The 13,716-nt window shown below is 44.9% G+C and overlaps 1 protein-coding gene across 4 annotated transcripts; it reads left to right on the top strand.

Moving 5' to 3' along the window:
* Positions 1 to 352: 352 nt before the first annotated feature.
* On the top strand, positions 353 to 8,783 carry PHB2 (prohibitin 2). Of its 4 annotated transcripts, none has more exons than XM_084835224.1 (10): positions 353 to 386; positions 1,312 to 1,444; positions 1,539 to 1,623; positions 2,572 to 2,651; positions 3,027 to 3,211; positions 3,515 to 3,644; positions 4,415 to 4,518; positions 5,420 to 5,497; positions 6,205 to 6,281; positions 8,166 to 8,783. In XM_084835224.1, exons 2-10 carry the CDS (start codon positions 1,318 to 1,320, stop codon positions 8,197 to 8,199), a joined length of 900 nt encoding a protein of 299 aa, XP_084691350.1. In that variant the 5' UTR covers positions 353 to 386; positions 1,312 to 1,317; the 3' UTR covers positions 8,200 to 8,783. The 4 variants fall into 4 exon arrangements, with proteins under 4 accessions (XP_084691350.1, XP_084691352.1, XP_084691353.1 ...); XM_084835226.1 differs by having other exon boundaries at positions 4,415 to 4,520; positions 5,422 to 5,497; positions 6,743 to 8,783; XM_084835225.1 differs by having other exon boundaries at positions 362 to 437.
* The last annotated feature ends 4,933 nt before the right edge of the window (positions 8,784 to 13,716 follow it).

Raw genomic sequence — 13,716 nt, 5'->3', positions numbered from 1 at the left:
GCCGCCCCACAGGCTTCCCGCTTTTTAAAACCAGGAAGTCGCTTTCCGCTCAAGGGTCAACGTCAGTTTGCTTCCGGCTCCAAAGCCGCGCCTCCGCGCCAAAGCTCACGGACGGTAGAGTTTACATTGCGAGTTAAGCACAACGCTGCCGCGTCTCTACCCAGGCGCCCGTTTCACCCGCCCAAAAGGGGGCTCCGGGAAGAAGGCGCGCGCCTGGCCGTAGCAACCACGGAACGCTGCTCGGGCAGAACGCACTCCGGAAGTAATATCCACGCGGAGCTTGCACATCCGGGCACCGCACGGCCAAGGGGAAGAGATTGCGCCGAGGCGGCCGCCTCTCGCGACGGCCGTCACTTCCGGTGTCCTCGCGTTGGAGCAGCAGCGTGGTAGGCAGGCAGGGCGAGGGGTCGCGGTTGTGCGCGTTGTCTGGAGACAAGGTGGCTCATGGGGCTCGCTTATGGGTTCGCTTGAGAGGGGCAGAGGCTCTTGAGAGTCCCGAGTATGCTTGCTTAGGAATAAACCCTATTGAGTTTGGTGGTGCTACGCTCAAGTAAATGTGCACGGCATTATATTCGATGGCTAGCCTGATGCGAGTGATTGAGGGCAGAGTTTGAGTGCATTGCCCTGGCTGCTTGCTTGGCAGGGTTACGGTTGCTGATTTCTGAGATGAAAAATGCTAGCATCCTAGATCTTGAGCATGTGCAGACTGCCTTCCTCTGGTGAAAACGAAAGCAGCTAATGACATAGTGCTTTGGGCATGTGCGGAGAGTGCTTTTCTGTGATAAGAATGGCTTTTAAAAGCCTGTAACACAATTTGAATGTATGTCTACTGGTCTTGAGCACGTGACTTACCCTGATGGGCATGACTTCTTAAAAGCCGGGCATGCAGTGGTTCTGAGCAGGTGCAGAGTGTTATTCCACGTAGAGGACTACTGGCTCCTATTCGTTGTTCCCATCTTTAAAATGTCCCAGATCTAAGGAATGATTGCCTCAAGATAATATTCAATTTAAAAAAACAAATGGAAAGTAGGGAATTTGTCATATTCAACTCGGTGCTCTCCTTGGTGTAGTGCTTAAAGCTGCAGGATTCTTGACTCAGGAGAGTGCATCAAAGAGAGAATTTTCTTCAAATTTCTCCTAACAGACAAATGCTAAGCACACACTTTTTTCCTGACTTGGTAGCAGGAGAATGAAATCATGAGTAGTTAACAGTGATAGGCAGGGTGTAAGAGCTTGGGTAGGGAAATGCGTACATCTTCATGGAGTACAAAATTTTAATTTCTCATTTTGTGGTCCTTTTTCCATATGAAGGTGACCATGGCTCAAAGCCTGAAGGACTTTGCTGGGCGCTTGCCCGCTGGCCCACGTGGGATGGGCACTGCCTTAAAGTTGCTGTTGGGTGCTGGTGCTGCAGCCTATGGCATCCGTGAGTCTGTCTTCACCGGTAAATCATTTCTATTACTTTTGCATACTCTTATCACCATCTTCTGTACAACACTTGGTAGCCACTGACTGCTTTTGTCTCTCTACTCCAACAGTGGAGGGTGGCCAGAGAGCAATATTCTTCAACCGCATTGGCGGAGTTCAGCAGGACACCATTCTTTCTGAGGGACTGCATTTCAGGTACCTAGTTAGGGACTGTGCAGTATAGGAAGAATCTTTGTAATCTACTAGGGATTCTCAAGATGGTGTCATCCCCACACCAATATTTTCCAACAGTTCCCCACCTCCACAGAGATTTCCCATTAAAAAAACAAGCCTGAATTTAATTCAAGTGCCAAGATCTTTTTCCTTTTCACAGAATCCTCAAAGACCTCTTGTTAGTCATTATGAAGGAAACGTTTTATCAAATACTAATACAACTTCTGTCTCTGCTAAAGATTACATTCTAAAAGCTTCAAGAAGTATCTACCTAATCAGGAGAAAGTAAGGGAGCAATCCTATGGATACTACACATTGTCTAGAGGGCCATAGGATTTTTCGGTTTTGGGGAACCGAGGTCAGAGTCAGGGCTCCAAACGCAGTTCCTAGACACGGTACTCCCTGCCCCTTCGTAGCCAGTGTGGTTCTCTCTGCACCAGCTATGTCTCCACACTCAGAAATGGAGTGTGGAGGTGATGAAAAGGGGGCAGTCCCAGGGGTGGGGAGGGGAGGAGACCGCGGAAGCCGTTTTACACACCTTCCTGTGTGTTGTGCGGCCCCCTTCTCTCCCTCAAACCATGGCTAGACAGCCAAAAATGGCTGTCTAGCCAAAAATGCAGGGTAGCCGGAGCACGGAGGAACTGGATACTCAGCAGTGTCTGACTTCAGAGGCTTCCAACTATCTCAGTAGGATTTTGCCTTAAGTCCTAGAACTTGGGCCAAAAACGCTGAAGATTGTTTGCTATTTTAGTTCCCACATACGGGAATCAAATAATGCAAGAGGATGCATTTTTCAGGCAGGCACTGTGGCATATTTTTTCTCACACCAAGTGAGAAGAGAAGATTTCTTTTTTCCCACCTACCTGTGATAGACATGTTTTTTCTTAATCTCATATTTGGTATAATCTGTCTTTCTTATTATCTCCCCAGAATTCCCTGGTTCCAATATCCAATAATTTATGATATTCGAGCTCGGCCCCGCAAAATCTCTTCACCAACAGGCTCCAAAGGTGAGGGCATAGAGGAACACGGTGTTCTTTGGTTTTGTATCCCAGCCTTCAAGAAACTCATATTTTTACAATAATCCTGTGATGTAGGTTAGGCTGAAAGAGGGGTAACTGTCCCAAGGTCATCCAAGGAGCTTCACTGCAGAGCGGAGATTGAATCTAGGACTCCTCTGTCTGAGTTCAACACTCTACCCACTACATAGACCCCAACATCATTCTGTTGTCACTTCATGGAAGGGCATATGGTTCTGCAGCTAGGATGTGAAGGGAGGGATTCAGGGCAGCGTGTACAGAAGAGTGCAACTTGGTAAAATCTGGATCAGAGCTAGAAAGAGAAGAATGGCGAACCTCTGGACTGTGGTTGATTTCTCACTCTAGATCTGCAGATGGTGAACATCTCCTTGCGTGTTCTGTCACGGCCCAATGCTGCGGAATTGCCCAGCTTATACCAGCGCCTTGGCCTGGATTATGAAGAACGGGTCTTGCCTTCCATTGTCAATGAAGTGCTCAAAAGCGTGGTGGCAAAGTTCAACGCCTCACAACTCATTACCCAACGAGCTCAGGTCTGTTGCCTTCTCATGCAGGCAGGCTTTACTGACCCAATACCACTTTTCATGGGAGGGTGGGCTAAAACCGGGGGGGGGGCAGTTGTCATGCCATAGGGCTCTGATGTGGATTCAGCATGCTTCCAGGACCTTGGTGGTTACGGATGTTTTAAGGAATTTTCCAAAGGATGCATGGAATGATTTGCAATGCTCCTTTGGACTCTTAAAACTTTGTGACCCTTCTGGGGCTGAAGGAAATTGCTACTTCCCACTGCTCATAGAGATAGATGCTGAGGAAGAACTGTGGGGTCATTACTTCAGGTATCTCTGCTTATCCGCCGGGAGCTGACAGAGCGAGCAAAGGATTTTAGCCTTATTCTGGATGATGTTGCCATCACAGAGCTGAGCTTCAGTCGGGAGTACACAGCAGCAGTTGAGGCCAAGCAAGTGGGTGAGTTGATACTCAACTTCAGTGGAAGGTGGGCTTGTCTTTCATTGTCTATTTTAAATAAAGAGCCAAGCAGTGGTGATTTTTGGTCTAGGGTAATACTAACACTGCAGGAGTGCAAGTAAGAAGTCTTGAGAGAATGTGGATTCACAGATTGATTTGCTGTGTTGAAAAATCTGGTGGGCTAATGAGTTGTGTTCGGTCACAACAGCAAGAACTATTTGGCAGTGTGTTGAAGTTCCCATTGGTGTATTACACAGGCCTAATTCTCAGCAGAATGGCTTGAGTCTGGCTATACTGCTTGGGGGCTGACATGTTGTACACTGCCTTGGTTTTTGCAGAAAGATGGTATAGTAATAAGTACTGCTCCTCCACATTTAAAAAAAATAATCCTGCACATTACTAACTAGCATGTCAGGGAGAAGAGTGGGCTAGAACCGTTCTTCCTGTAGGGCTTATTTTTTAAACTCATAGAGGAACATTCAATTATATCAGCCTCCATCTGCTGTCTGAATTAGTACAGCCCACCTCAGTAAGAACCAGGCCAAAGTCCTGGTTCCTTCCCTAAATTTGTAACAGCATAAAGTAGAGTACCAGGATGGCTACACCATGCACAAATGCCTGGGAGTAAACCCTGTTGAACGTACTAGGGCTACTCTTGAACAAATATGCATAGGATTGCCCATGGAAATGCAGAGAATTTTGGATAGATGATCCCGAGGAAGTTGCTTTTGATTCCCACAGACACTGGTGTGCATTCTTTTCTTCTCTAGCCCAGCAAGAGGCACAACGAGCTCAATTCCTGGTGGAGAAGGCTAAGCAGGAACAAAGGCAGAAGATTGTTCAAGCAGAGGGAGAAGCCACAGCTGCCAAGATGATATCCTTGCTTTGCTGTGTAGAGACAGGCTGCTACAGTTTTCCAAGGAAATGGTCTCTCCTAGAATTGCCAAACTCCAGGCCTTTGAGCTTGGATTGGCCTAAGTGGCATCACCTTGCACCTGTGAAGTGAACAGCATCTGTTCCTGGTTGCTAGGAGGCATCGATGATTTAAACTCAAAGGAGGGGATGTTCTAGGGAGAGCAGCGCATGCAAGGTACTGTTAGGAAGATTACAAGTGCTGAGATTCTGGGAGGTTCCACAGCTGCCAAAAGACAAGCAGCGGCTGGAGAATACTCCCTTCCAAGAATATTTTTTCTCTTTCTGGAAACCCCTCTCCACCCTCCCACCCCGAAACAAGTAAGGTGTGCTCAGTGGATGAGAGATTTGGAATAGGGGTATGGGGAAAGGGAGCACTCCTACCTAATTAAACTTCTCCCTGGGTTACAGATGCGTTGTGTGCAGCAACAGGATGGATGCATTTGCAAGGCAGTGGAGGTCAATCCCAAATGCATGGGTTCTGGAAGGTGGCAAAAGGTTAGAACAGGGTGGGCAACCCCCAGCCCCTGCTGTACCTGTTTGTTTTTAACTAGAAAAAAAGGCAAAGAAAAGTTGTGGGTTTGGGTCAGAAACCACTATAAAGGCTTAGAACAGAGAAATTTAGCTTGTTTTCAAGCTAAATTTGTCCATTCTGAGCCTCTGTAGTGGCAAGCTGCAACTTTCTTTTACTTACTGCCTTACTATTTACTTTCTTTACTTACCTTTTCGGCAACTTTGGTGTGTGGGGGGGTGGGGAGGGCTGGATTTGGCCCCTGGACTGCCCAAAGTTGCCTGCCCATCAGTTAGAAAGTGGGGCCAAAGTTCCAAAGCTTTGAGAAATGCTGCCTTAACCAATTCTTCACATTGGTGAAGCTCTCAGCAAGAACCCAGGTTATATCAAGCTGCGCAAGATCCGTGCTGCCCAGAACATCTCCAAGACAGTGAGTTTTGGGATGATGCCGTTGCTCTCATGCACCTGAACCTCCCTCAAATGCTCCTCCTTCACGAGACCAGGCCAAGTGATGAACCGAAGGCGAATATGATATGCTTCTCCTGATGCCTCTGTGCACTTCCAGTCCTTGCTTATTTATGTTGATCTCTGCAACTTAACAGGGGCCTGGAAGTCTCTGACCCTTGTTTTAAGAGCAGACTCACATCATGTTCAATGTGCCACACCTAGCCATGGCCACTTACAGTTCACAGTGTGCCACAGGCCAGGGAAAGGCTCACAGGAAAAATCAGACGAGAAGCAAAATGAAATGCCTGAGTTCAAAGACTGATGGACCTGGATTGGAAGGAATCTGTGATAGAGCAGGATTAAAGCACCCTGCATTCAGAATTAAGCTGGAGTTTGGAATTCAACTTTTACAGTTTCAAATCACTGTTGCTATTCATTATTTTCTGGCTTCTGGGACCTAATAAAGCAGTACCCATAGCTGTTTTCTTTTCCACCCCACTATAGGCTTTGGCAGCTACCTTGGTTAAAAAAAAAAAAACACAGTTCAAGTGGTATATTTTAACTCTCAACAAAGGATCATTAATTGGTTTACCACCACCATGTTGGTGAAACCTTGTGCTCTGGTGGGCTTCTGCTTAGTCCATTGAACCTCTGGATCTTTGCTAACTCCCTTCCTCTTGTGACTCACAGATCGCTGCATCTCAGAACCGTGTGTATCTTACAGCAGACAACTTAGTACTGAATCTACAGGATGAAGGTTTTACAAGGTGAGATGATTTGCAGAGATCTGAATAGCTCCCTCCAAGGTTTCGTGTTTCTTCTGTGATGGAACTTATGAGCTACATTCCCGTATATGATTTAGGGAGTGTTCTGAAGGCACCAGTTCATCTGGTGGGCATGTGCAGTACCTGGATGGGGACCACTTGGGAAGCCTTTATCTAAGCTGCTTTGAGTTTTTTTGGAGGAAGAGCAGAGTATATATAAATGAGAGAGAGAGAAATACACGCACACAGCCCTATTTACCTTGCTTTCTGGGTGTTATATAAATAAGTGCTCATGTGGTGTTAGTTCCCCAAGCTGTCTGTCTGTTTCTTTATCTCTCTCACATGCACACGCACACACACGTGCATATGTATGTATAACAGGCTCACCAGATATTTCTAACCAGTCCTTTTTTATCTCTGTCCCTTTTCCTTCCACCACCATCTATTTGCTTCTCCGGAACCAGAGGAAGGTAAGACTCGGTATCCTAACTACTTTATTTTTATTTCTTATGACGTGGGGGCTGGAATAGTAGGGCTGCCACCTTTACTTGAGTAAAAATACCTTTAGCTGACTAAAAAGACAGTCCTGGTTAATTAGGCAACACATCTAAACAAAAGTTGTTTTTAATACAACTACTTATAAAGCCAGCAGGTGGCAGATGTTGCAACAGGTGCCATCTTAGAATGGGCATTCCCTCCTCCTCTGTGAGAGTGAAGGGGGAATGCTTCTTCTGAGATGGCCCCTGTTGTGGCATGTGTACCATTTAAAACCACAGCGTGCTGTAATCGGAAAAGAGGAATAATGTTACTGGGAGACGTACTATGATGGGGCTATTGGTTGTAGGGAGGAAGAAGTGGAGAAGTGGATTGGGTTGGGCTTCTGTTAGAACTTATCCTGGGCAGCACACATGAAAAGGTAGTTGATGGGTTTGTAATCACTGGGAAAAGATGCTGCATAGAAATAAAATTTCTAGTAATTTTGTGCCCAACTTTGCAGCTTTGTGGGAGAATCTGTGGGCCAGAGACTACATAGGCGTAGTTATGAACCAAACTAGGCATGAATTCTAGTGAGAAGTCTCCCAACAGTGAGTTTTATTTCTTTTAAGTGAAGTTTAGTCACAGGGGCTATGAATCTGAAGGTTGGGACAGGTGCATAGTCCTTTCCTTGCAGGCTGTTTTTCCAATAAAAAAGGCTTCCTTTCCCAGTTCCTCTATCCCATTTGTGGGAGGACAGATTCAGGAATTCCACATATTTGCCCTCCCCCAAGCTGCTTTTCTCCTTATGGAGAGCAGACAAAACAATGGACATCCCCCTCCCCCCCTCCCCCCCCCCTCTGCTGAAACTGGCAACCTCCTCCAACCGCTTTTCAGTCTTGCATGTTGTCTGCTTTGACTCCGGGGCACATGCTTATTCACCTGTCCCAAAGGAGGGAGCAGTGTTACTATCACATCCAAAGCAGCGATAGGCTTGCTTGCAGGTGGGGTTCAAAGCTGTGCACTCTCAGGGCCAACTCCACTGCTGGCACAGTTGCTTTTGAAGTGGTCTTACCAAAGCATGCATACAGAAAGTGCAGTGCCGGAGTGGGCTGCCCAGAGAAGGCTTTCCAGAAAAATTGGTTGTAACCCTATACACATTTACCTGGAAGTAAGTCCCATTTCTGAGTAGACATTCATAGGATTGGACTGCCAGATAATGCATTTGGATGCGGCTTTTTGTGCATGCATTAATTTCTTGATTGCCTCAGGAAGAAAGTAATTGTACAGATAGGAAATGTTAGTTGAAACCAACCCTGTACAGGTGGGTCCCTATCCCTGTCAAAGATCTCCATGCCCGTGTTGTGTGCATGTTTCTCGTAATCCTTTGATCCCTCTTTATTTCTCTCCCAGTGACAGCCTCCTGTTGAAACAGGTGAAGAAATGAAGCAGAGACTGCCTCCCAGAACCATCCAAGTGACTGGCAGCGTGGGACTTAGGGGCAGCCTTGGTAGCGCCCTGCACATCTCATCTGCCCATATGCATTCTCCTAGGCCTTCCTTTCAGTCGTCATCTTCACTTGTGTCATCCTCCCAGCCCACTGCTAATAAGCCCTTTCTGGCTAATCTGGTTCCTGTTTTCAGGAACTGTCAGCAATGGGAACCAGCTGTAGAATCCAGCTTCGTGATGAAGTGGTGGTGGACTCTGTGCTCCCTTGGGCACTGATCCCATCCCTCTCAGCCTGAAGGATTGGGCAAGCGGAGAGGTTGCATTGCGCTGTCTTCAATTGTATGTAGATCAAATTGTTGCTCGCCTCTTCCTGCTGGGTCTGGGTGAGACATTATGCATATAATAGCCTGCCTCTCACTTCATTGGGTGTCTTACTCTTTCTGCCCCCTCCCCTGCCCCCCATTGAGCACCCAGTCTCAGGAATAGATGGGTCAAGGGGCTTCTGCAAGTGATCTCCGTTTATGTAAGTTCTATTGCCTTGTGATTCACATCTTTATAAAAATAAAATCAGGTCCAAAACCCTTCCGATATCACTGTAAGTGGTCTATGCAAATTCCATTACCTTCACTAGGCTTTTTGCTGAGGGGTGGGGGGGACCTGTGGCCCTCCAGATGCTGGACTGCAGCTCCCATCATCTGACCATTGCTGCACCCCTTGTTGAGATGGATTCAGTTGGTGCACCAACCACCCCACTGCCCAGCAGTCTCCTTGCCTGATAACACAGAAGTGGTCTCAGTGTTGAGGGCTTCTAGGATGTGTGACATTAAGACACTGAGGTTGCCTTCATAGGGGATGCTCAGAACTTCTTGACAACATGGGGCAGCCCAATACGTCATATGCCATGACACATTGCAGATCACACTTGGGAACTGGTGTTCTCATTGAAGCAGGAAGATGGTGGTCTGAAGGTGGGCGAGGTTCCTTTTGACTCCCTTGTCATAATCAGATCACTTCCCTGTGCGGTTTTGATTCACTGCAATTTCTTCCTTTCACACGGGTGGGGGACTGATGAACCAAACCTCCCCCCTCCTCCTCTTTCTGGAAAGACCCGTGAACAAAGAACAGGTTAGGCCTGGCAAGATTGCAGCAGACCACAAAATTTGTATTTTTATACATTCCAGACTGACTCTTCAGCTTCACCTTCCCTTCCCGCTTAACTTAGCTGATGTAAAAGCAGTACAATAGGAATCATCTAGAGCGTGGATGAGCAGGTCCTCCCAAGAGGCTCTGTTAACTACACAGCCTGCAAACAAGGATCCTCCTCCAAACATATGCCAATGTTTCGTGCCAGTTTTGTGCCATCACCCACAATTGTGTACTGATGCATCAAACACGGGCACAATGACCATGTGGCCCTAACAGTAATTTGAAGGCAACACTTAAAACTGACCAGTATCCAAAGATAATGGAAAAAGTTTTGTTTTTGTGAGAGGTAGTTACCGATATAAACTGTAAAACTGGAAGCCGCCACCTCACCTGTTCAAAGTGGATTTGTATACATGCACATTTATTCAGATACAATGTTTATATGTGTTCCTACAAAAAAATTGGATGATAGCCCACTATACTTTTGCCCATCAAAGGTCATTCTTTGACCTTGAAGAACACATGACGGAATACTGTGTCACTTCAGTAGCAGCTGCACATTATGAAGGAAACCAGCATTTTGCTGAAATTTCAGGGATACTTTATGATTATAATAAAGGATCTCCCTATTCCAGGTCATGGTATGAGGAGAAGGCTAACTTCTACGTAACCCTCTCTCCCCAAAATGCATATTTACCCAGGAGGTATATGTAGCGAATATGGTCTTGCCTTCCAAGAATCCTTACAAATTTTACTGAGAGAGCAATGTCAATTCAATGATGTAGATATATGTTGCCCAAATTGTGATCCAGAAGGTGAACAAAGGGAGGGGAGGAATATTTCGTAGCAAAATTGCCTCCTATGTGGGCAATCCCTAAGGGTGTTGTAACAGGAGTTTTGCTTGCGGTATGCTATAGTGTCCCAGAGCAATAGTGAATTGGGTTCACAAAGGAGGCAGACAACAGTTTCAGTACTGGAACGTGTTCTTAAATGGTCCAATTTGAAAGACAAAGGCAAAAGTTAACAGTAAGGAGTGACATTTTAAAGACTATTGGTGATTAAAATGGACTTGGGTGATACCATTAGCTGAGAGGAGATGACAGTGTTGGCTCTGGAGTGTTTAGTATGTTACTTTGACTTGGGTTGCCCAATTAGAAAGACAAAAGGGGTGATCACAAGTTTGTATGAACAAGGTCACAATTTCTGTACATTGTACATAGAACAGGTGTTTAGTTAATACATTAAATTTGTGCGCGCACATCTGTATAAAAGCTAGATAGACTAACAACAGAGTATTTTTAAAAAGTATGTTTTGAGCTAAATGTTTTGGCCTCTGCTGTCATCAGTAGCTGTGCTGTTAAATGGATACCAGGAGTGGCAGTTTGGAATGCCTGGAGACAAAAATTCCTTAGGATAAAACAGAAGAGAAAGAAGGATGACTAGTATAATGCTTAATGTTGTGCCGCTTTACGCTTACGTATGTGTGTGTGTGTGTGTGTGAGAGAGAGAGAGAGAGAGAGAGAGACATAGTCGATCTGAACACAGGTACACATATTCACACATAACGTTCTATCTGTGTACAGTCCATGTGCAATGTACACTAGCTGCTTATCTCCAGGCAGCTACTTACATGTAAGAGAGCATATATGCATGAACATGCAAAGAATTAGGCTACAAATAGGATTGGGAATATATTTCATGCACGAGGTTGACTTGTGGATCCCAAGAGCATCTCAACAGTACTTCTCAGTGCTGTTATCAGTGTCATTAAAATACTCTGTAATGCTGGATGGAAAGGGAAGGTGGAAAATTTGATGCGGACCTAGTAGGGTTGCTAGCTTTTCCTGGCTGGCTGTGCTTTTAACAGCGGCCTGGCAGGCAAGCAAACATCTTCAAAGGGGAACCTCTTCCCCTTATTCGCAAGGGAGAAAGCCCCTCGGTACTCCGCAAGTCTTCAGTAAATAATGGCAACACAAAACTTGGGATTTGTGGGGCAAAAGAGCATGAACTAGCACAAAACTTTGGCAAAGGGTTGGAGGTGATACAAGAATCTGGAAATTTCAGCCTTCACCAGGTCTCGCCTTAAGGGAATGTCATTTTGGAGTTAATTATGCTGTTCAGTGTCCATACTTATTGTATATTGGCATGACAACTAGGAAAATCAAAATCAGGATAGGGGAACATAAAAGCTGGATCAGAACTAGAAAGGTGCATGCACCAATGGTAAAACACTTCATTGAACAACAACATGATGCAAACTGATTAAAATTCTGGAGCATTGAAAAGGGAAACAAAAGTTATACAACTTAGAAAACAGGAGGCTAGATGGATTTATAAAACTTAATACGATAGTACCCCAAGGACTCAATGAGGTCATTAAATGGTTGTTTGTTCAGTAAAATACATTTCTTGCCATGGTTATATTCCTAAGTTACACTGTTAAGATTAAAAATTAAATGTAAGTCCCTTCAGAATACAGAGCACTTTCAACAATAGCAGTTTGGATCCTGATTAAGATCTTTATCAGGTGTGCAATACAGTAAGGCTTGATATATTATAAACTCCACTTGCTAGAACACAGGGTGACAGACCTTGATAAACTGAATTTTGAACATGCAGTGGTAAGTGGCTAGAAATTTGGATATGAATATTTTTCATTTTTAAAAAACATTGAATTTAAATTTTTTTGAACTAGGGCACTTTTGCTCTATGTACTGTTTCTTGCAGAGCACTGTTGTATTGCTACACCAAAAAATTGGTTATCTGATCGGCATATTAAGAATATGGGCATCAATATAAGCAGCATCTGGATCCAATCTGGTGAGATAGATTTGTATGTATTAGTGAGAAATATATTAATTTGTAATACTATATATTAATGGATTAGTTTTCTTAAATAATTAATTTTTGTTTTGATTCAAGCCACTGAGGAAGGCCACACAGGCTGAAAAGCATTTGCCTTTGTTTTGAGATCATTGAGTATGTTTTCCTGTTTACCGATTTCATGAGCATCCGGCAAGGAGTGATATGAACCCCTATTCCATCATTTTCATGTTATGGACTATATATTGACCTTCATTCCTATGCAACCTGTGCTGGGCTTTATGAGAATTTGTCATGCGTTAGATTGTATTGCACAGATTTTGATTTTTGTGTTGTGCTTTTTAAATAATTGGGGATTGTACCCATAGTTCAAATAAATTTTGTGCTCAGTATTTACATTTTATTGTGTTAGTGAGGTTGAAGTTGTGGAAATACTGGCATACCTTTGACTTTTTTTAGTTGTCACACCTAAGGGTACGTCAGTTTCACGATTTGGGTGGTGGCACAAAACTTTGGCACAGGTTTGGAGGTGATAGGAGAATGTCGAAAGTTTTGCATTTCGCCGCTCCATGTCCGGGCTCAGTTCAAAGTGCAGGTTTCAACCTTTAAAGCCCTTAATGACTTGAACCAGGATACCTTAAGGACCACTTCCCAAAGGGAATCATTTGGATCCGTCCAAGTATTCAGATACTTCTCTGACGTCGTCTTCTGTCTTCAAAAGTATGTCAGGGGCAGGTCCACAAGAAGGTCTTTTCAATGGCGCCTTACCTAGGAAGGCTCTTCCCGGGCAGAGGGGGGTGGAGGCACTCTTGCCATCAAGTCTGATGTCTTTCTGGTGCCAGGCAAAGGCCTCTTCATTTGCCCAGCTGTGTTAGACATTTGAGTTTTTGCACAATGTTTTAATCTGGCTTGTATTTTTTCCCTGCTACTACTGCTACTACTGGAGAAGGAAATGGCAACCCACTCCAGTATTCTTGCCAAGAAAACCCCATGGAACGTATCACAAGGCTAAAAGAGATGGCGCCGGAAGATGAGCCCCTCAGGTCGGAAGGTGTCCAATATACTACTGGGGAAGAGCAGAGGGTATTTCCAAGTAGCTCCAGAAAGAGTGAAGCGGCTGGGCCAAAGCCGAAAGGACACTCAGCTGTGGATGTGTCTGGTGGTGAAAAGAAAATCCGATGCTGTAAAGAACAATATTGTGTAGGAACCTGGAATGTAAGATCAATGAATCAAGGTAAGCTGGAGGTGGTCAAACAGGAGATGGCAAGATTGAACATTGACATCTTGGGAATCAGCGAACTAAAATGGACAGGCATGGGCAAATTTAATTCAGGTGACCATCATATCTACTACTGTGGGCAAGAATCCCTTAGAAGAAATGGAGTAGCACTCATAGTCAACAAAAGGTGGGAAAAGCAGTATTGGGGTACAATCTTATAAACGATAGAATGATCTCAGTACGAATCCAAGGCAAACCATTCAACATCACAGTAATTCAAGTCTATCCCCAACCACTGATGCCGAAGAAGCTGAGGTTGATCGGTTC

The sequence above is a fragment of the Heloderma suspectum genome, chromosome 2 (genome assembly GCF_057233095.1).
Source record: "Heloderma suspectum isolate Gila_16-S chromosome 2, 16-S_ref, whole genome shotgun sequence".
In the NCBI taxonomy this organism is placed as follows: Eukaryota; Metazoa; Chordata; class Lepidosauria; order Squamata; family Helodermatidae; genus Heloderma; species Heloderma suspectum.
This window is presented reverse-complemented; position numbering and strand designations above follow the sequence as displayed.